At 36.4% G+C, this 23156-nt stretch overlaps 1 protein-coding gene across 5 annotated transcripts in view; it reads left to right on the top strand.

The window, feature by feature from the left end:
* The window catches only part of ARHGAP19 (Rho GTPase activating protein 19), a 49251-nt gene that overhangs the window by 13534 nt on the left and 12561 nt on the right, over window positions 1–23156 (top strand). For 3 of the 5 annotated variants that reach the window (XM_081267741.1, XM_081267739.1, XM_081267737.1), the window contains exons 2-8: window positions 3409–3674; window positions 5252–5332; window positions 6947–7159; window positions 10044–10270; window positions 11850–11936; window positions 17327–17392; window positions 19191–19382. In XM_081267741.1, the coding sequence (XP_081123867.1) occupies window positions 3409–3674; window positions 5252–5332; window positions 6947–7159; window positions 10044–10270; window positions 11850–11936; window positions 17327–17392; window positions 19191–19382 (1132 nt within the window). The remainder of the gene's footprint in view (window positions 1–3408; window positions 3675–5251; window positions 5333–6946; window positions 7160–10043; window positions 10271–11849; window positions 11937–17326; window positions 17393–19190; window positions 19383–23156) is intronic. The other 2 variants (XM_081267740.1, XM_081267738.1) reach the window with 1 other exon arrangement.

The raw sequence follows: 23156 nt of genomic DNA, 5'->3' as shown, positions 1-23156 counted from the left end.
AAAAAAAAAAGAAAGGCTCTTGTGCCAGGTGTGGTGGCGCAACCTATAATCCCAGCAGTTTGGTTGGCTGAGGCATGAGGATCCTACGTTCAAAGCCAGTCTCAGAAACTTAAGAGAGGCCCTAAGCAACTTCTTAGTGAGACCCTGTCTCAAAATAAGAAAAATAAAAAGAGCTGGGAATGTAGCTTAAGTGGTTAAGTGCCTCTGGTTCAATCTCCAGTATGTATATATATATATATATCACAAAAAAAGCAGCCTCCCCCTTCCCATTTTTATTGGCCAGGTGCTGAAGCACTCACCTGTAATCCCAGTAATCCCAGCTACTTGGGAGGCCAAGGCAAGAGAATCCCAAATTTGTGATCAGCTGTAGCAATTTAGTGAGAATCTGTCTTAAAAAATGGTTCCCTACTGCTAAATTTGACTAGCTTAAAATGCCTGTGGTAGAGCACTCCTGGGTTCGATCCCCAGTATCCACAAGACAAAAAAAAAAAAAAAAAAAAAAAAGTCTCTAGTCAAAGGTTTAAGGTGGAAGTGCTTCTGATTCTGATTGGCTTATATTATATCATTGGCATCTTTAAGTTTATTCAGGAAAAATAACCTATGTTAGTGTGTAAAATGGTTGAGGGGATAAGCTTTCCAAATTCCTCTCTGAGTGACTTTTTGGCTTTGGAACACACATTCGTATTTCTACTTTTTTTTTTTTTTTTTGGCGGGGGGGGGGGGGTTTGGGGCCAGGGGCCCTTTACCACTGAGCTACATCCCTATCCCTTTTTATTTTGAGACAGGGTTTTGCTAAATTGCCCTGACTCAAAGGCTGGCCTGGAATTTGCAATCCTTTTGCCTTAGCCTAGTCATGAGTTGCTGGGATTATAGTGGGATGCTACCACACCCTGCCATTAAATTTTCATGCGATTTCTCAGAATACATTATAATTATAGAGCAAAGAAAGAATCTACTAGCTACCAACTGAAATTTGGTCTGTTGATTAAAATGATTTAATACTGCTGGATGTGGTGGCGTATGCCTGTAGCGCCAGCAGCTGGGAGGCTGAGGCAGGAGGATCACGAGTTCAAAGCCAGCCTCAGCAAAAGTGAGGCACTAAGCAACTCATTGAGACCCTGTCTCTAAATAAAATACAAAATAGGGTTGGGGCTATGGCTCAGTGGTTGAGTGCCCCTGGGTTTAATCCCCAGTACCAAAAAAAAAAAAAAAAAAAAAAAGGTTTAATACTTTTCAAGTAAGTAGAGGTGAACTTTGAAATTTACTCATGCCTTGGGCTGGGGATGTGGCTCAAGCTGTAACGCGCTTGCCTGGCATTCGCGGGGCACTGGGTTCGATCCTCAGCACCACATAAAATAAAATAATAAAGATGTTGTGTCCACCGAAAAAAACTGAAAAATAAATATTAAAAATTCTCTCTCTCTCTCTCTCTCGCTCTCTAAAAAAAAAGAAATTTACTCATGCCTTGTTTTCATTATACTGTTATTAAAATTATCTGTGTAGTGTTGCCAAAGTGTATTATCGATTAAATTAATATTTAGTTAAATTAATATTTAGAGGTGTCATTTTTTTCTGGAATACTGCTTTAGTACCTATGATGTAGTGAACAACTTTTAAATTGTGATTGTTTTTATTGTGAAATGTTTATATGAGTCAGGTGAATTTAACTTTGCCTGAATGAGATGTGATAACTTGTTCTTTCTGGCTTGTGTTTTATCTATTCATTGGTTATATAATAGATGACTGTATAATGTATAATAAGGATTAGAACAAGCCATTAGAGTCAATTAATGATGGGAATAAACAATATTTCTGCTAATAGAGATGGAATAATATAGTTCTTTTTTTCTTTTAGTGGTATTAGGGATTTAACTTTATCCCCAGTTCTTTTTAAGTTTGAAATTTTTAAAGTTTTTTTTTTTATTTTATTTTTTTTTTTTATACTGAGAATTGAACTCACGTCACGGGTGCTTTACTACTGAGTTATATCCCCAGTCCTTTTAAATTTTTTATCTTGGGACAGGGTCTCACTAAATTGCCTTGAATGGCCTTGAACTTGTGGTCTTCTTGCCTCTGCTTCTTGATAGTTGGGATTACAAGAATGCATCACCACATCAGGTTAATGATACAGTTCTTAAGTGTAACATATTAGAAGTAAAAAAGGATTCAATAGTTAGGCATTGGGAAACAAAGAACAGAGAAGAAAATATTTTTGAGAGTCAAAGGAGCTATGCCAGGAGTAGAGTCAAATGTAACGTGGGAGTAGAAAACCAGTATAGGGACCCTAGGGAGAAGAAACTTTCTGTGCAAAGGTAAGACTTAGGTGATGGATATGTCAAAGGCATCCAGAACCGAACAATTTTAAAATAAAACTGGGCTAAAGTTATAGCTGTGGTAGAGAGTATATCTGCATGCTGAGGCCCTCGGTTCAATCCCCAGTGCTGCTAAATACATACATACATACATACGTGCGTAAATTAAAAAAAAAAAAACACCTAATTTTCGATCTGAACAAAACTGAATATCTATTTCATCTACCTGTAATTATGAAAATTTTTTTTCCGACCTCTGAATTTATTTGTACAAACAGCACAGGAGAAAACCAGTCCCCTACAAACAGGGGCCCAGAGGCACACCAGTCCTTCTGTCCTCACATTTGAGGACAGAAGCTTTTACTATGGAAACTTTGCAGGGGCCTGGGCATCCTTGGAGTCTGCAGATAACTCCCACCTTTGGGAGTGGGAGCAGGAGCAGGAGCAGGAGCTGGAGCAGGAGCTGATACTAGAGCTGGAGTTGCAGCCCTGGGTCTTAGCTTGGGCTTAGGTTTTGGCCTTTGGCTGGCAGATCCTGCAACCCTGAGCTCTGTGGGCATGATGAACACACTTCCTGAGCTTGGGGTGAGCAAAGAAGGCAAGGCAATCAGGCTTGTAGCTGGCACCCTTTCACATCCTGGGCTTAACCTCCTCAAGCTTCACAAGGACTTTGATAGCCTTGGGCATGTGTGTTCGTGGCCTTGTTTGCCTACATTGTTTTCAGGCCCTTGTTGTTGTGCTTCTTGACAAAACACATATTTTTCAGGAACTTGGGGTCTACTCCTTTAAGAGAGTTATATCTTGGGAGTTCTTGATGCCATTTCTGTGCCATTTTAGGGACCGGTTGTGCATGGTGTGGTTCTTGGACTTAGCCATGTCAGCACCGTCAGCTGCTGCTCCTGGAGCAGTTATGACTGGAAGAGGGAGGACTATGAAAACTTGTTGTGAGGAACTGACTATAAGAGCAGTTGGCTCAATTAGAGAGAGGGCAGTTGGGAAACCTCAGCCTGTGTGTGGACTCAGGAACCAAATAGCCCCTCAGGTGGGGCATAAAATGATCTCCCCAAAAAGATTCCTCATTTTTTTCTTTTTTCAGTGATGCCATCTGTAATTTTATCATCTGCAATGATTCTTCCCTTCGAGGTCAACCCATTATCTTCAATCCTGACTTTTTTGTGGAGAAACTTCGACATGAGAAACCTGAGGTGTTTACGGAGTTGGTGGTCAGCAATATCACAAGGCTTATTGATTTACCTGGAACGGAGTTGGCTCAGCTGATGGGGGAAGTGGACCTTAAGTTGCCTGGTGGGGCCGGCCCAGCATCAGGATTTTTCCGGTCTCTAATGTCTCTCAAGCGGAAGGGTAGGAGATGTGTTTGTGAAGGGTGGGCAGTTCTCAGTGGCTCCTCAGGCTTTTCGCTTTTTTTTTTTCCCCCTTTGAGACAAGGTCTGTCTGTGTTGCCCAGGCACAACTTGAACTTCTGGAGTGATCCTCCTGAGTGCTGGGACTATAGGGTGTGCCCCACCATGCCCAGTCTTCTCTTGGCTTCACTTCTAACATCTGAATATTCACTGAGAAGTTATAATTAACCCAAAAAATTGGTAATTTTTTCTCATTTTCATAAGTAGAGAATGTTAAGTACTAGTAATAAAAAATACAAAAACTAGGTAAAGAAATAATTAAAGGAAATATATTCAACCCTGTGAGATGACATGATTAGTTAGGTAGTTATCAGGGTCATCTTAATTTTTAGGCTACATTAATAGTGTACTAAAGTAATGCTTAATTTTCCAGATTTTTAAAAAATTTTTGAAATGATATCTTGGCTGACATCAAACTCCTGGGCTCAAGTAATCCTCCTAGTGTGCATAACTCCAGGGGTATAATTATTATATTAATAATTTTAGGGCTGGGGTTGTGGCTGAGTGGTAGAGTGCTTGCCTAGCATGTGCAAGGCCCTGTGTTCGATCCTCAGCACCACATAAAAATAAATTAAAATAAAGGTATTGTGCCCAACTACAACTAAAAAAATAAATATTAAAAAATATTAAAATAATATTCAAAAAACAACTAAAAAACTTACATAGCTAAAGAGTAAAGAAAGCCTGTACATTTTTTAAAATGTATATATTTTTAGTTGTAAGTGGACATAATACCTTTATTTATTTTTATGTGGTGCTGAGGATTAAACCCAGTGCCTCATGCATGGCAGGCGAGTGCTCTACCACTGGGCCACAACTCTAGCCTCAGCCTGGGCATTTTTTATTGCAGTATTTCTCAAACGTTTTCATTCTGTGGAATGCTTTTATAAAGCAGGTACCTATAAATTACCCAAAAAGAGCCTTTCCCATAAATAAATAAATAAATAATAGAACTTTTTTTTTTAGTTGTATTGGACATAATACCTTTTTTTATTTATTTGTATGTGGTGCTGAGGATTGAACCCAGTGCCTCACATGTGCTAGGCAAGTGCTCTGCCACTGAGCTACAACCCCAGCACAGCTTTTGATAACACATGAAAGAGGTGGCATTTTATTAAATAAAAGGAATCATTAAGGTAGAAAAATGCTTAAGCATTAATATATCCAATTCTGTAGCAACTCCAGTGAATAATCAATCATAGTTTAAGTTCTTTTTGGTTTGTTTTTAAATTAAATAGTAACATGCTAGGTATTGTTATTTAAATACGAAAATGGTCTTTGCCTTCAAGGAACCTATAGTCTAATACTGAGCTTGAGAGAAGTGGTTGAAAATTGATCTGATTGTGTTTTCTGGTACACACACTTCCATTGCTAAACTTTTTTTTTTTTTTTTTTTTTTTTGTTGACCCTTTGAAAACATTTGCTGAACTGTGAAATGTGCTGCTAGAGTAGTTTTAAGTATGATGGTTTTATACTATTTATGTGAAATATAGCCCTATCCTGCATACGGTTTTACAGAAAAAGGAGTGGTATTTGGATCCCCACTGACAGAGGAAGGCATTGCCCAGATATACCAACTGATTGAATATCTGCACAAAAGTAAGACTGCTTCAAGTTTTATTGTTCTTTGTTAAATGAGGACTTGTAAGTTTTTCATTGAGATCTAACTGCCTTGAGCTTTGTAGATGCCAATTAACTCAAAAAAAGAAATAACCAGTAATAATTAATTTCAGGTGGCAGATTTTTAAGTATATTTCCTTTTAAATTTCATCTTATGTATTGATTTGCCATATATTCTCAGAGATGTATATTAATTGCATAGTGCCTATGAAATTACATTTCCCCCTTTACTCAGATATTTCTTTTTTAAAGAATTCATTGTCTCTAAAGAATCATTACATTTATTTAAGGGAGCATGGTATTTTTTCATCTTTCATTTTTAGAATTCCATGATTAATATTCTTCACTTAATTTCCCCTCTCCTCCCTCCAATCCTTCCTTCCCTTCTTTCTTTGCAGTACTGGGGCTTGAACCCAGGGTCTCATTCTTGCTATGCAAGCACTCTACCACTAGGCTACATTCCCAGCCCTACATTTCATGTTTTAGGAGTCATGCTGTTGATGTCATTGCTCTAAGTGCTTGGTACAGCTGAGAATGTGTGAAATATATGGCATTATATGATGTCTTGATAAATTCAACATGTCTTCTTAATCAACCCAAATGCTTATTTATAACTTATTCTATGGTGGGACATTGTGCTAGGAGTTAGAACACAGGTTACAAACTAGCAGCTTGAGTTTAAGTCATCTATATTTATGTTGTACTTGTTGGCAAAGGATTAGATTAAAAATAAAATTAGTTATTGATGTTTTAAAATGGGGAGAATCCAGGTTTTCAGTTTCTTTGGGTGGTAGGAAGATATAGCATCCTTGGGCCCCATTGCCACGTGGACACAATCAGATGGAGCACAGAGATGTTCTCCAGTTTGTTATGGTCCTGTTTGGTCCTTGATCATTACCTGCCTGGCCCTGAAGGCATGTGAACTCAGACTCCTGAATAAGGAGGTTATGTAAAAGTAAAACGTGGACATCCTTCTTCCAGATCAAGCCAAAACTATATGTCTCCCCCCTACCCTTTTAATATCTCCTTAGATAAGCATAGAACCTAGTTAGAAGGGAAGAATAGTTTAGTTGAGATGACCCTAAGCTTCTGGGAATCTCCTAGACTGAAAGGTGATCTAATGTGTTAAGAGTTCTGGTTCCTGGACCAACCCAGAGTCTCTAGGTTTATTCTGGACTGGAGAAAGCAGCAGCAAACCTCTACCGAGGAACTTAACCCCTCCGGAGTATGGGAAGAACCAGAGGGAAGGGGTTCTCAGGGAGATTTGGTTTTTCTTTCTTTTTATTTTTCAAGCTCATTCTGATCATTGACTTGGTTAAATCCAGAGTCTCTATAAAGTACTGTAGAAGGGTGAGTGGTTCTTAACAAGAACATTCAGTTTAGGTGATCTCCAGGTGCTCAGGGACATCCATATATGTCTCCTCAGAGGGGCCAGTGGGTTCCAAACTTCTCTAGGAAAAAAAAAAAAAGGCAAAATCTCTTTTAAGAGCTTTATAAAGGGTCTTTTAAATGAAAAAAAAAATACTTAGGTTATATGAATTAATAAAAAATTCTCTTTTTGCTTTCTTTTTACCTGTTTGCTTCCATGCTAAGCAGACTTGCGAGTAGAGGGATTGTTTAGAGTACCAGGCAATAGTGTCCGACAGCAGATTTTAAGGGATGCTCTCAATAATGGAACTGATATTGACTTGGAATCAGGGGAATTTCATTCAAATGATGTTGCCACTTTGCTGAAGGTGTTTCTAGGAGAGTTACCAGAGCCCCTGTTGACCCATAAACATTTCCATGCACACCTCAAAATTGCTGGTGAGTATAGAAAATGAGAAGGAGATGTAAATACATTTCTTTGAATTTAGTAAAATTCTTTGGGGTTTTGTGACTTGTAACCCACTGTAGTATTTCTGCTGATATTGGTTAAAACTTTGTTACATCGCTGGACTTCTTGGGGTACTCTTAAGTATTGACCAGTTAAGTTTGATTTAGTTAATTTTTTTCTTGATAATTAAGCTTCTGATTAAGATAAGACACTGACAATAAGGTAAGGTCTGGAAGCCTAGTATAGTGCTTTGAATGTTTTAGTTTCTTAAAAAATAAATGCTTTTCATTGTATTGTATTATATTGCATGAATTCATGGGGTTCACACAACTCATTTAGTTATAGATTTGGTATGTTTGCCTTGTTTTGGCTAATATGTCTATTCCTCAGTTGAGATTGTCTACACTTACAATTTGTGTTGTTGTTTTTTTTTTTTTAGTTGTAGATAGACACAATATCTTTATTTATTTATTTTTATGTGGTGCTGAGGATTGAACCCAGTGCCTCATATGTGGGAGGTGAGCACTCTACCACTGAGCTACAGTCCCAGCCCCACAAATTTGCTTTTTAAAAATAATTTCATTTGTTTTCTGAATAGGCAATATATTCACATAGTTCAAAATTTAAAAGATTCAAAAAAATAAACAATTAAAAGCCTCTTTCCCACTCTTGTTCCCTAGCACCCAGTTCTTCCCAGAGACAACCAGTGCTGTTGATTTTTAATGTAGTCTTCCAGAGATATTTTGTACACTTACAACACTTACATATATTCCTCCCTTTTTATGGAATGGTAGGGTATTACACACATGGTTCAGTGGTTTGCTTTTTTTCACTTAATGTATCTTGGAGAATGTTCTATTTTTACCTCACAAATGGTTGCCTCATTTTTCATGATTTTGTGGTAGGGAATTCATTCTTTAATTGCACAGCTATTATGTTGCTATAGGCTCTGAGTATACATAGTATCAAAATCCATGGAGCATTTACTTAGTTTTCTGCCCTTGAGCATTTCTTTTTTTTTTTTTCTTTTAAAGAGTGAGTGAGAGAGAGAGAGAGAGAATTTTTTAATATTTATTTATTTTTTTTTAGTTTTCGGCGGACAACATCTTTGTTTATATGTGGTGCTGAGGATCGAACCCAGGCCACATGCATGCCAGGCGAGCGCGCTACCACTTGAGCCACATCCCCAGCCCCCCTTGAGCATTTCTTTCCCTTCTTTTTTTTTGGTACTGGGATTGAAATCAGGGGTGCTTTACCACTGAGCCACATCCCCAGCCCTTTTTTATATTTTATTTAGAGATAGGTCTTGCTGAGTTGCTTAAGGCTCATTAAGTTGCTGAGGCTGGCTTTGAACTTGCAGTCTTCCTGTCTCAGTTTCCTGAGCTGCCGGGATTATAGACATCTGCCACTGCACCCAGCTCAGATTAGATCTTTTTAAAAGCACTTTTACTAGCAATCTAGATGATCGAGTGAGTAATTCTGCTAGAATGTTATGTGATTTTACCCTTAATATGGGGGGAAATAAACTTGTTAGAGCTTTGGAAAAGATTTAGAAGATACTAATAAATTCTTTTTTGTGTGTTAACATAAGGATGCTTATTTTCATTTGCTTTCCTGTTGAGTTTCGTTCATTTAGTGTAGTTTTTGAAATCCTCCACTTCACTGACCCATGAATCATTGTTCCTAGAAAATATTTTAAGGTGTGGCCCTGTTGCAGCATTTGATATGCCTTGCTGATACCTGGAAGAATTTTCGTTTTCAATTTCATATTAACTGAATGTATTTTCTATAAATATTATCTGCCTTTCCTGAAATTATTATTTAGTTTAAACAATTTAACACACTGAAATAATTTTCTGGTCCATATAAGTTATACCTAAATGGTTGTTAGTATTCTTTGAAATTCTGATTATGCAGGGGATTGTTTTTATTGATAACCTATGTTGCAGCCAGGCTCAGTGATACATCCTTGTAATCCCAGAGGCTAAGGCAGGAGAATTGCAAGTTTGAGCTACTTAGTGAGACCCTGTCTCAAAACAAAAAATTAAAAGGACTAGGGATGTAGCTTAGTGTAAAGCACCCCTAGGTTCTATCCCCAGTACCAAAAATAAGATAACCTGTGTAGCCTGTTAGAGAAGACACATGGTTTTGACCCCATGAGGAGCTGCTTGGATCATCCTGTTATTCACTCTGATTTTTATTTTAACCATAAAATATTTGAGGAGGAAAAGGGGAGGAGTAGCATTGTAAAGGCATGTGTGGACATGTTTTCATTTTTCCTTGGTATGTACCTAGGAATGGAATTGCTGGGATATATGATAGCTCTAGCTTTTTAAGGTACTGCCCAGATGTTTTCAAGAGTGGTTATACCATTTTACATTCTTACCAGCAGTGTAGGAGGGTTTAATTTTCTCTTTGCCAACATTTGTTAATGTCAGTCTTTTTGATTATAGTCATCCTAGTGGATGTTGAGTGGTATCTCATTATGGTTTTGATTTATATTTATTGATTGCTAATGATACTGAACATGCAAATGCATGTATATTGTATATTATTATTTTGATGGAAATAATGATAATATACATTATCTCACACATTAGTGTTTTACTAATAAGATGTATCCCTAGCCCATTAATACATTAATATGTCCATAGTTGCACTGGAAGTACCTGGCAAAATCTATCCTCCCCCTCCCTCCAGGGCGGGAGTCAAGCCCAAGGCTTTGTACATACTAGGGTACTATAATTTTTAAATTTTGTTTGTGCTTGATTCTTTTTTCTCCTTTGGGAATTGAAGGGAGGATAATAGTAATAGTATTGGTTTTCCTTGCTTTTATTTTCTCCCTCCTTTTTAATATTTACTTTTATTTTTAAGATTTGATGCAGTTTGATGATAAAGGAAACAAGACCAATATACCAGATAAAGAGCGGCAGATTGAGGCTCTTCAGTTGCTCTTCCTCATTCTTCCCCCACCCAATCGTAACTTACTGAAGTTATTGCTTGATCTCCTGTACCAGACAGCGAAGAAGCAAGACAAGAATAAGATGTCTGCCTATAACCTTGCCCTTATGTTTGCACCCCATGTCCTATGGCCAAAAAACGTGAGTTTTAAGGGGAAGAGTAAAGATTGCTTGGTGTTCTTGGGCTGGGCTTCATCCTGTGGCTGTACCTTGATGAGGCTGTCAAAGGTCCAAGGTCCAATCTTCAGCTTTATGAGGTTAGGAGCTTTATCATTTCACCCAAGAGTTATCAAACTTGTGGGGGTGGGGGGACAGTTCCTGTAGCTTATAAATCAGTTTCTGATAAACCTGTGTGAGAACTTGCTAGTGAAAATTCTGGAAAATTCTAGTTAATAAACTAGAATACTCAGAAAGCTTCCTTGGGAAACCAGATTAATTTCTGTAAATTTAGAATAGAGCTGTGTGATCTTACTGGATAATGTCACCAAGCTTTATATAAAATGACACATAGAGCAATCATCTTGCCTTGTCCTTCTGTTTCCCACAGATATAGTTTCCTTGGATACAGTTGAATGTGCTGCTTCTTACTGAGACCACAATATTCTCAGTGACATAAATAAGAACTAAATTATCTGAAGTCTTTTAAACAAATATTTCATCTGAAGGCACATAATTATATTTCTGCCCATTTGTAGTATATGTTTTTTTTGTATGATGGGATTGTGAACCAGGATACCTCACTTGGAAGCTATAAACAACTAATGTTACCTGTATCATTTTCTATACTTAGGCCCCTTCTTTGTAAACAGGGCATGATAATAGTTTCTCCACTTACCTTACAATGTTGCTGGGAAGACAACAGAAATAGATGTGTTATAACATGTTATAAAAGATGTTTGAGATTATAGGAAACGAGAAAAATAAAAGTAAGGGAAAGAGGTTGTTTTACCTGATAAGTAGCTACTAACAAAATAAGAGAAAGTTCTGGGCCAGAAAGAACTTCTGGGTGGATTGGGAAAGACAGGACATACCAACTCTTGTCCATATTAAAAGAGTTAGCCTCATAGTGAAGAATATTAGAACCAGGTAACCAAGACTGTGGGAAAGGAGAGAGTAAACTGTGGTTATCACAGAAGAGCAAACAGATAAAATAACAAAGGTACATGTTGAGGATTAGGGATTTGGTATAGAAGAGGTGCTTTAGTACTTAAAAAAAAAAAAAGAGGAAGCAGAGACAGAATGGAAATCAATGACAATTTGACTATGTTTTTAAGGAAAAGATGTCATCTTTGGTATCTGTTAGTAATGAGAGTTCGCCTTTGTTTTTAGAGAAACTCCAGTTTCTCTGAAGAGGCAGTGTCCTTGATGGTTGTTGTGGGTTGTGTTCTTCCTATCCATTTTGAATCCTAGGCTGGATTTTCTTTAACTTTGCTCTCATGACTAATTAGGAAATGAATATTGATTCTCATGAATTTCCTGGTCACTGTAGGGAAATATGATTGTTCTAGATTATATCCAGTGGAAAGCTACTGAACTAATAGAATTAAACATTGTATTTAGAGTTACTTTTATTAGGGATAGAAATGATCACACACATAAGTATGTAAGGGGTCCTGAGAAGAGCAAACAGATAAAATAACAAAGGTACATGTTAAGGATGTTATTGGGAAATGGTACTTCCCAGCTGTTAACGCCCTTTGTTCTCTTTTCCTCTGAACAGGTCACTGCAAATGACCTTCAGGAAAATATCACAAAGTTAAACAATGGAATGGCTTTTATGATCAAACACTCCCAGAAACTTTTTAAGGTAGGTAAGGGATAGCATTTGGTTGGTAATAGGACAAGGAAGATGGAGCAAAGTTGAATCTTAGATAAAAAAGACAAAGTGGGCTCCTGGAAGAGAAGAGTCCTGACTTGCACTGTAAGCCAGAGTGGACAATGGAAAACCCTCCCAGGTGGGAGGAATGGGAGGCCCAGAGGTTCCAGTCCTGGAGTAATTGGCTCCACCCTTGAAATCATCCTGCTTTTTTTCCTGAAAGGCAGCACATGCTGGCAGCTGTGTAGTTTTATCCTGCCTGCTTCCTGCCAGTGGGATTTTGAGGGTCTGACAGCCCCCTTTCATTTTGTACTCTTTGTCCCTTTCAGTCCAAACAGGCAGTGTTTCTGCCAACATAATTTTCTCAAGAACTTTGTGGGTCTTCTGTGGATTGCAATGGGGTTCATTCTGTTAGACAAAAGCCACATATACAAATCTTTTGAAGATAAATCCTCTACCTTGGTCTCCTGCTGCTAAGGCAGAGGGACAATCCCTTTAAGCTTCCTAAAGGCCCTCTGGTTCATTGAGAGGGTCTGGGAGGCACACTCTTCCTCTCTTGAAAGAGCCCTTTGTGTGACTGAATACCCTGACCTTTTCATGTTTCTAAGGTTTTAGCAAAAGATTGTATAGTCACATGCTTGGTCTTTAGAATATACCTACTCAATAGTGAATCTCTTAATTTTTTGTATCTTTTGCCATCTGGAGAAGCCAAGAATTTCTAAGATCATCCGGTTCTGATTCCTTTTTTCTTATGGTAAAATACTTATCATCTTAACATTCTTCTTTTTATTATTATTTTTTGGTACTGGGGATTTAACCCAGGGGCATTTACCACTGAGCTACACATTCCCAGTCCTTTTTATTTTTTGAGACAGGGTCTCACTAAGTTGCTTAGGGCCTTGCTAAGATGCTGAGGCTGGTCTCAAACTTGTGATCCTTCTGCCTTAGCTTCCCAAATTTCTGGGATTACAGGAATGCACCATCATTTATTTATTTATTTTTGAGGTGGGGTCTCACTGTGTTGCTCAGGCTGGTCTTCTGTGTTGAAGTGGTACTCCTGAGTAGCTAAGACTTTAGGCCTAGGCCACCACATCCAGCTCATTTTAACTGTTGTTAAGTGTACAGTTCTTTGGCATTACATATATTCACATTGTTGTGCAACCATCATTTTGGAGAATATGTTTCCTCCTTTTTAAATGAATATCATTAGAGACTCAGCACTCTTTATCTTGCAAAATTGGAACTCAATACTCATTAAACAATAACTCCTCATTCTCCCTCCCCTTAGCCCTGTCAACCACCATTCTACTTTATCTCTGAATTTGACTTTTTAAAGTACTTTATGTAAGTAGAATCATACAATATTTGTCTGTGATTGTTTTATTTCAAGTAGCATAGTGTTTTCAAAGTTTATTTTGTTATAGGATGTGTCAGAATTTGCTTCTTATTGTTCTTGTTCTTTCTTCTTTTTCTTCTCTTCTTTTACAGAGCTGGGGGTGAGCTATACCCCCAACCCTTTTTATACTTTGTTTTAAGGCAGGGACAAGTTAAGTCTCTAACTTGGGCTTCTTCTGCCTCACCCTCCTGAGGAGCTTGGATTATAGCTGTGTGCCACCACACTCAGCTTCTTTTTGTGTTTAATGCTAATTTTTAAAAATTGTGGTAAAATATATGTTGAGTATCCTTTATGTGAAATTCTTGGGACTAGAAGCGTTTTGGATTTTGGAATATTTGCAAATATAGAATGAGGTATTTTGGAGATGAGACCAAAATTTAAATATGAAATTCATTTATATTTCATATATACCTTATACACATAATCTGGAGGTAATTTTATGCAATGTCTTTAAAGCACCTGTGTTTTGATTGAAACGTAACACAAGGCCAAGTATAGAATTTTCCTTGTATTATCATGTCATTACTCAAAAAGTTTCAGATTTTTGTAGCATTTTGGATTTTGACTTTTCAGGTTAAGATGCTCAACCTCTGTACAAAACATAAAATTGATCGTCTTAAGGGTTTTTTTTAACTTTTTTAAAAAATATTTTTTAGTTGTAGTTGGATACAATATTGTTAATTAATTAATTTATTTTTATGTGGTGCTGAGGATCGAATCCAGGGCCTTGCCCGTGCTAGGTGAGCACTCTACCGCTGAGTCACAACCCCAATCTCTTCTTTTAACTTTTTTTAAAATAATATTTTTAGTTGTAGCTGGACATGGTATTTTTATTTAATTTATTTATTTTTATTGATGGACCTTTATTTATTTATTTGTTTATATGTGGTGCTGAGAATTGAACCCAGTGCCTCACACATGCTAGGCAAGCGCTCTACCACTGAGCCACAGCCCCAGCTCTTTAATTAATTTATTTTTATGTGGTGATGAGGATCAAACCCAGTGCCTCAGTATGTGCTAGGTAAGTGCTCTAACACTGAGCTACAACCCTAGCCCTTAACTATTTTTGTCTTTTGTTTTTGGTACCAAGGATTGAACTCATGGGCACTTAACTACTGAGCCACATCTCCAGCATTTTTTTTTTTTTTTTAAATATTAGAGACAGTGTCTCACTGAGTTGCTTAGAGCCTCATTTAGTTGCTGAGGCTGGCTTTGAACTTGTGATCCTCCTGCCTTAGCCTCCTGAGCCACTGGGATTATAGGTATGTGCCATTGCACTTGTCCTTAACTGTTTTTTTTTTTTTTTTTTTTTGAGATGAGTTCTCACTGTGTTGCACAGGCTGACTTCTAACTCCTGTGCTTACGTGATCCTCGTAACTTAGCCTCTGTGCCTCGCTTTCATAGCTGGTTTTTTTTTTTTTTCCCAATGTAAACTAATCAAGGTTTATATATTACTTTTGATTTTTATGTCACTTTTAATCTGTAACAGTCATTCTGCTTTTTCTTCATGTCATTGTTTTGAAATGTTCAAATCAACTGTGTTATACATTTTCTTACATTCTAACTTTGTCTTATTTTCTCAAAGTCACTTAACTTCTTCCTCTATTTTCAAGTGTTTCCTGTAAACTATAAGTTAGATCTAGAATCTTGATTAGATTCAAGTTGTAGGTGGTGTTTATATATATCATATTGCAGTACATTAGGAGACACATGATGTTAGATTGTCTTACTGTGATAATTTTGTTATTGGCCAGATCTCTTCATTATAAAGGGACATTTTCTCCTTTCCAAATGGTGAATAACTTATAAGGTAAATCTCTAATATATATTGGTTTTAGCATTTGTTGATAATCCTGCCTAGGATCTGTGATTACATTAGGTATTACAAAAGATTGATTTTCTAATTCTATTATTTAACCCATAATATATGACTTTATTTTTTGGAGAAGATGTTTTTTCCTTTTAAAATAACTGTCATTAGAGACTTATGGATTTTTATGTATTCATGATGTTAGTCAGTTTCATTTATTCATTTTGATAATTTTGTCCCAAATTTGGGCATTGATGGCCTTTACAAGCTGGTTCCTATAACCCAGTGCTTCACATATATGAGGCAAGCGCTCTACTGCTGAGCCACAACCCCAGCCCCTCCTTATAGATTTAATTGCACTTTTTGAACCTGTAGTATATTTACATGATTCAAAAGTCACAACTACCAAAAAAAATATAAATAAATAAAAAACCAAAAAACGAGAAATTGCAGTCCTTTCTCTAACCATCTTAATTATTTTCTGGTTTATTTTCCTACTATTTCTGTTTTTTTTTTTTTTTTTTTTTTGTGTGATACCAGCGATTGAACTCAGGGACACTCGACCGCTGAGACACATCCCCCAGCCCTATTTGTATTTTATTTAGAGACAGGGTCTCACTGAGTTACTGAGGGCCTTTATGTTGCTAAGGCTGGCTTTGAACTGGTGATTTCCCTGCCTCAGCCTCCCTTGGATTACAGGTGTGCACCATTGCACCCAGCCTTACTGTTTCTTTTTGTAAAAACAAAGTAAATGTACATACATGTTTATATTCTTATTTCCCCTTCTTTCTTACACATATACTGTTCTGTGCCTTACTTTTCTCACTCAGTAGATCCTGGAAATTCCTCTATATGCTTCATAAAGCCATTCAGCTTGTCTCCCTCCCTTTTTTTTCTCTTCCTTTTCTTTTCATTCTTCTCTCTCTTTTTCTATCTTCTCTGTCTCTTTTCTTATTTAATGACTGCATAGTAGCACATTATACGGATTTATGAAAGTTCACCAACTATTAATGAACATTTAGGTTGTATCTAATCTTTCTGTTGTTGTTGTTTCAGTTTTTGTTGTAGGCAAGCAGTCTACCAGTGAATGCATTCCTACCCTTTTTATTTTTTTTTTTATTTTGAGACAGGGTCTTTCCTAAGTTGCTGAGGCTGGCCTGGAACTTTTGATCCTCCTGACTCAGCCACTACAATCTATGGGAGTCCAGGGGTGTGCTGCCAGACCCCACATGTGTCCAATCATTCAGTTAATCTTTTATTTTAATGTTTTATTTTTTAGTTGTATTTGGACACAATACTTTTATAATATTTATTTATTTATTTTTATGTGGTGCTTAGGATCGAACTCACAGCCTTGCACATGCTGGGCGAATGCTCTACCCCTGAGCCATGACCCCATTTCCCATTTGATTAATCTTTATGTTTCTGGAGTTACATCTTCAGGATAGATTCTCAGAAGTGAGATTATGGGACAATGGGTAAATGCAAATGTAATTTTATTAGATATTGTAGTATTCTTCTCTATAGTGATTATATTAGTTTACATTTAATAAAATAGTGGTTGTAATTAAACACTTCTTCCTGGACTGTAAACAGGGTATTTGTTACAGAATTCTATTCTGTAGTAATCCTGAATGGTATTTTCTATACATGATTCTAAAATGTGATCCGGGGACCACTTGCAGTTTGTCAGGATTTGGGAGATTTTTTTTTTTTTGGTCAAATATAAGCATTTTTATAAATGTTTATATGTTTGTTTCTGGCTCACTTGAGTGTATTCTTTTTTTTTTAAATATTTATTTTTAAGTTTTAGGTAGACACAATATCTTTATTTTACATTTATGTGGTGCTGAGGATCGAACCCAGTGCCTAGTGCATGCTAGGCGAGCACTCTACCGCTGAGCCACAACCCCAGCCCCTTGAGTGTATTCTTGCCATATTTGATTTTTAAAACAGCAACATCAGTGTCTTTCATAGTTTCCCCATCAATTTTATTGAGGGGTCTCTTCAGTTGCAAGAGAAAGGAAGCTGCGGAATAAGGCATTTTGTGCAATCTTTGGCCTTTCCAAAGTCATCTAACAGATAATTTTGAGAACCATTGTCTTTTTGTGGACTTGAAAGAATTTTAGGTCCTACTAAACTCTTGGTCCTGGTATTCTTTTGTCTTCTTCCCAGGCTCCTGCTTACATTCGGGAATGTGCAAGATTACACTATTTGGGCTCCAGAACCCATGCATCAAAGGTAAGATAGGAAACTGCTCTTTAGAGTTAAGATTAGTGGAGTTTTTTTTTTTTTTTTTTTTTTAAAGCATGAAATTAAAGTAAAGCTGTGCAAAATAAAAATATTTTAATGTCATAGCTTAAAGTTACTTAGTCATTTCATCACAAGGAGAATGATTGAGTGGAAAGTTACAAATTGAAATAGAAACGTCCCTATGGGCAGTGTTCTTGCCTGCTGTCAGATGTCCTCCGCTGGTGGATGAGAAGGTATCCTCTAAACAAGGGTGATGATGTAGACTGTATGTTTAAAGTTTTTTCATAAAACCAATATGCATTTTTATAGCGCATGACATAAACAATCTGTAAATAACAAATGTATTAAATACTTTTTAGTAGCAATAGCACAGTTTTATGTAATTTGTTCTTTTATTTTTTAAAATATTTTTTGGTTTTAAGTGGACACAATATATTTTATTTTTATGTTGTGCTGAGGATTGAACCCAGTGCCTCATGCATGGTAGGCGAGCACTCCACCACTGAGCCACAACCCCAGCCCTGTAATTTGTTCTTATTCAGGATCAATGGCATGATAAAACTCTATTCTATCAAATGGCTAAAAGACTTGATAGCACATGAATTTAGGGAAATGTGTGGTGCTTATTGACAGAAGATCACATATGATTATTTAGCTCCAACAGTGGAAAGTTAAAAAAAAAAACTTCATAATCACTTTTTTTGAGTGTATATGTGTATGGTACTGAGAATTGAACCCAGGGGTGCTCTGCTACTGAGCTATATCCCCAGCTCTTTTTATTTTTTATTTTGAGAGAGAGTCTTGCTAAGTTATTGAGGCTGGACTCGAACTTGTGATCCTCCTGCCTCAGTCTCCTGAGTTGCTGGGATTATAGATATGTGCCACTCTGGCCACAAGCACTTTTTTATGAATTTTAATTGGTCTTTCTTGGTTAAAAACTTAAAGATGTCATCATATGCTATTATTTTCTGCCCCTGATTGTCCTACTCATCGAGAAATATTGGCGTGACCAGGAAAACAGTATTTGATTTCAAGTAGTGTAATTGGTGTGTAGTTTTTCTTAAAGAGTTGTTGTTTTCATTCCTTTACTGATGCCACACAGTTGTCACATTAAATTGTCACGTTTGGGAAAGAGCACCAGCCGCGAAACAATGCCCTTATGCTCCAGGGTGGGACTGTCACTTTAGTATCTGGATAACTTCACACTTATAGCTTAATCTATTTTTTCTAATGATAATGATGGTACTCTGCCTGCTTGCCTTATATGATAGCAGTAAGGATGACTTGAAATGAAAATATGCTTTGAAAATTGAACTTTTGATGGGCTTGGTGGTGTACATCTGTAATCCAAGTGGCTCTGGAGGCTCAGGCAGGAGGATCGAAAGATTGTGGCCAGCCTCAGCAACTAAGCAAGGCCCTAAGCAATTTAGTGAGACAATATCTCAAAATAAAAAATAGAAAGAGCTTGAGATGTGAATCAGTGGTAATGTGCCTCTGGGTTCAATACCAAAACAGAAAAAAGAAAAAGAAAAGGAAAAAAAATTGATAATCTTGGTGGTAATATTCTAAATATATTAGGTTCTCTGACAGGTTATAGGAGGATGATTAATATAACCTTTATTAATAGGTCCCTTATCTGATAATTATGTTAAGATTTTTCTTGTTCCCGAGTATAAAAATAGATGATATTCCCACTCTCCCTTTATTATGTTCTAGGTTTTTGTGGGAATCCAACAACAAAGCTGGAAGGATATATTAATTCACTTACCTTTTGAATTTCCTTTAGGATGACCTTGATCTGACAGCTTCATGCCATGCTAAGTCCTTTCAGCTGGCAAAATCTCAGAAACGGAACCGGGTAGATTGCAGCTCTCACCAGGAGGAGACCCAGCAGCGAACAGAAGAGGCGCTGAGAGAGCTCTTCCAGCACGTTCACAGTATGCCAGAGTCCGCAAAGAAGAAACAGCTTATTAGACAGGTGCCCAAGGACAGGGGAATAGTGAGAGGTTTTAGGAACATGATCTCATTTGTGGAATCACTAGGCAATATTGTTAAAGAATCTCATTTAAGTTTTGACTCTTTTTGAGACAAGCTTTGGCCCTACTAGAGAAAGAAATAAAGGCCCTTGGATTTCTGCAGTTAAATAGGAGGATTCAGAGTGTCTCTACTTTTGGTCATGTGCCAAGTTTTCTTAGAGCCAGAAATTAAAATATAATATAATATTCCAAAGTTTAAACTCTTAACAAATTTTTCTGGCAAATAATTTGACTTTCTGAATCTCAGGTTTTTTTTTGTTTGTTTGCAAAATGGTAATAGTATTGACCATGTTTCATGGCTGTAAAGATTAGAGATAATGTACATAGAATGGCACAGTATACATGGTAAATCTCAACAATAGAATTGTTTGTAGTTAGAAAAACACTATAAACCAAGGTCCTAGGCTGATTCTAGAAGGTAGGAATCTAGTGTTATCTTTGTTTACTTTGGAGCTATGGGAGCAAAATTAGGTCTTCCATTTGCTACTTTCAGCACTCAAAGCATAGTTTGAGTAAATCCTGACTACTTGGCTACTTTCTTTCTGAGGAAATGTGTTTGTCTCAGTCTCTCTTGAATTTTTTATTTTATTTTATTTTTTTTTTATTGGTTGTTCAAAACATTACAAAGCTCATGATATATCATCTTTCATACATTTGACTCAATTGGGTTATGAACTCCCATTTTTACCCCAAATACAAATTGCAGAATCACATCGGTTACACACTCACATTTTTACATAATGGCATATTAGTGACTGTTGTATTCTGCTACCTTTCCTATCCCCTACTATCCTCCCCCCCTCCCCTCCCATCTTCCCTCTCTACCTCCTCTGCTGTTGTTCAATTCTCTCCCTTGTTTCCCTCCCCCTTTTCTCTTGAATTTTAACTGAACAGTTGGGGTCAGTTTGTTAGGAATTTGCTACATTACAGCAAACTGACATATCAACTGACAGTTTTTTAGGTTTCAGCCTGTAACTAGTGGCCCTGTTGCTTTTAGGTCAGTGGTGAGGCAGGACATCATGACAGGGCACATGTGGCAAAACTGTTTGCCCATGGAGGGGAAGCTAAATAAAGAGAAGAGGTCATGGCTCCACAATTCCCTTGGAGGTCACACCCCCAGTGATCTAAGACTCCTACTAGGCCCTACCTCTTAAAGGTTTTACCACCTCCCAGTAGCACAACTGGCTGGGGACCAAGGCTTTAACACATGGACCTTTGGGGGACATTTCAAATCCAAGCTACAGGAGTCAGCCTCTTTACTTCTAGGACCTTGGAGGAAGAGTCAGTTTTTATATATTTATTTTATTCCTGATCTCAAGTATAGAGCCAGGTATAAACAAGTATTTAGAAAATGTTGAATGGAGCTATGATTAACAATTGATAAAGATCTTTTTGTTTTTTGGCACTGAGGCTTGAACCTAGGGGTGCTTAACTACTAAGCCACATCTCCCTCCTTTTTTTTATATATTTATTTAGAGAAAGGGTCTTGCTAAATTGCTAAATGCCTCGCTAAGTTGCTGAGACTTACTTTGAACTCGCCATCCTCCTGCCTCAGCCTCCTGAGCTGCTGGGTTTACAGGCATGCACCACTGTGCCCAGCTTGATAAAGATATTTAAGTTTTTGGTCACTCTTTTTGAGATTACTTTGAGATTTAGTAAATTGTCTATGACTGGATTTTTCAGGGTATTGGATGAGTATTGTTGCAGATTCAATGCCATCTAGTGACTAAATTTTCCATAGAAATTAAAACAGTAGTAGTTTCATATAAGACAGGTGTAATGGATTCTCTCAAGAGTACTGACAGTTAAAGACAATACATAGGAAAAGACATTTTTTTTACTGTTCTTAGAAAAATAGGAAGTTATAGAGAAGGGTAAAAAAAAAAAATCACTCATTCCACCAGTGTTTATATTTTGAACACTTCTTTTAGACTTTTTCCTATGGTATATTTTTATATAGTTATGATCATGTGATAAACTTTTTTTTTTAATCTCTCTTTTTTTTCACCAAACTGAGCATAAGCATATTTTCATAAATGCTTGCAAACTCCTTCCATTCATTTTAGATACTCCCATACCTTTTTGAAAAAAAAATTTACTATATATTTTTTTCTCTATGATTATTAAAAATAATATGCTCACTGTAGAAACATCAAAACCTCTATAAGAATATAAAGGAGAAAATAAATGGAACCTATCATATCCAGAGATAACCATTTTGGAGTATTTCTTTCTAGAGTTTTTCTTCCTGAATATATATTTTACATTTCTTTGTTAATTAATATATATTTACTTTTATATTCTACCCTTTTCCTTTAACTTTATATCACAGACATTTTCTATGTCCATTGAAAGGTTATGAACATTTGAAGTGTTTGCATAATACATCCTATGTAACCTAATTTATGGACAGTTTGCCTACTATTGGACACATTGGGGAAATTAGATTGTTTTTTAGTTTATAAAATTTTTTTTCATAAGTATTTCATTGTGTATCATTTCCTTGAAAAAGTATGACCAAAGCATTATTAGTTTTGACTGATATATGTCCCTTCCCTCTTTTTTCCTCCTGAAAAAAAAATGTCAGTATTTGTTTGAATAAACTTTTAAATCTGAAATAATTTTAGATTTAGAGAAAAGTTACAAAGTTAATAGAGTGTCCACATACTTTTCACCCAGTTCCATATTATCAAACTAGGAAACTAACATTTAATGTACCAAATTTTTGTTAACACTGTAGTCTTTATTCAGATTTTATCAGTCTTTTTATTAATGCCCTTTTTCTGTTGTAATGCCCTGTTTCTGTTCTGATCTAATCTAGGGTACCCCTTTGTATTAATACATGTTTACACATGCATACACATTCTCCATTTCTCTTTATTTGAATTTCATTTGTGGAAGAAACCAAATTGTTTATTCCCCAGAGTCTGGATTTTACTGATTGCATCCCTATGGTATTATATAATATATCCAACAGTCCTCTATATTTACTATAAAGTGGTAGTTAAATTTATTTCTGGGGGCTTGATCTGATTCCAATCCAGTTCTTTTCTGATAAGAACACCTTGTAAGTGGTACATACTTCATAATATGCATTTTTAAAAGGATCTGAATACTCCTTGCTAAAGAGCTTCCCAGAACATTTTATTAATTAATGCTTTTCACTGGATGTACAATAATGATAACCATTTTATTGTACCTTTGCCAACATTTATCAGAAATGATGGGTTTTCATGGGTTCCAGTATTTTCAGGAAGAATCCTTACTAGATAACTAGAGGTAACTAAATTTTTGTTTTCTGAGATAATTAATTTTGAAAACTTCTTAGTACCCATATATAAAACAGTCACTTTTTAAACCTCCAAAATCTGAACTGATAAAAACATACAAGTTTACAATTGAGAATTGTAAAAAGTTTAGTTAGGGCAGAAGAGTAAATTCTTCAGTTAGGCACTATATTAAAACATTAAGACTATACGGTGTCTCATATCTTCCCTTTTTCCACCTTAGATTCCTCCATACAAAGAACTCATGTTCATAGAATTGGAAGTTTGTGTTCTGATCTATTATTCTTTGATGATAATAATGAATTCTATTTAAATAGCTTTAATAACTTAAAAAATTCAGTATGCAACTTATGTTAAATTAAGGACTACTTTAGGTTGTGCCAATAACTATGTTTAAATGTTTTATGCAAAAAAAAAATTTGTTATTTA

Source organism: Spermophilus citellus, assembly GCF_964194105.1.
Source record: "Spermophilus citellus genome assembly, chromosome: 15".
NCBI classification, from domain to species: domain Eukaryota; kingdom Metazoa; phylum Chordata; class Mammalia; order Rodentia; family Sciuridae; genus Spermophilus; species Spermophilus citellus.
Note: the sequence above shows the minus strand (reverse complement) of the source record. Positions and strands in the feature narration are given on the sequence as shown.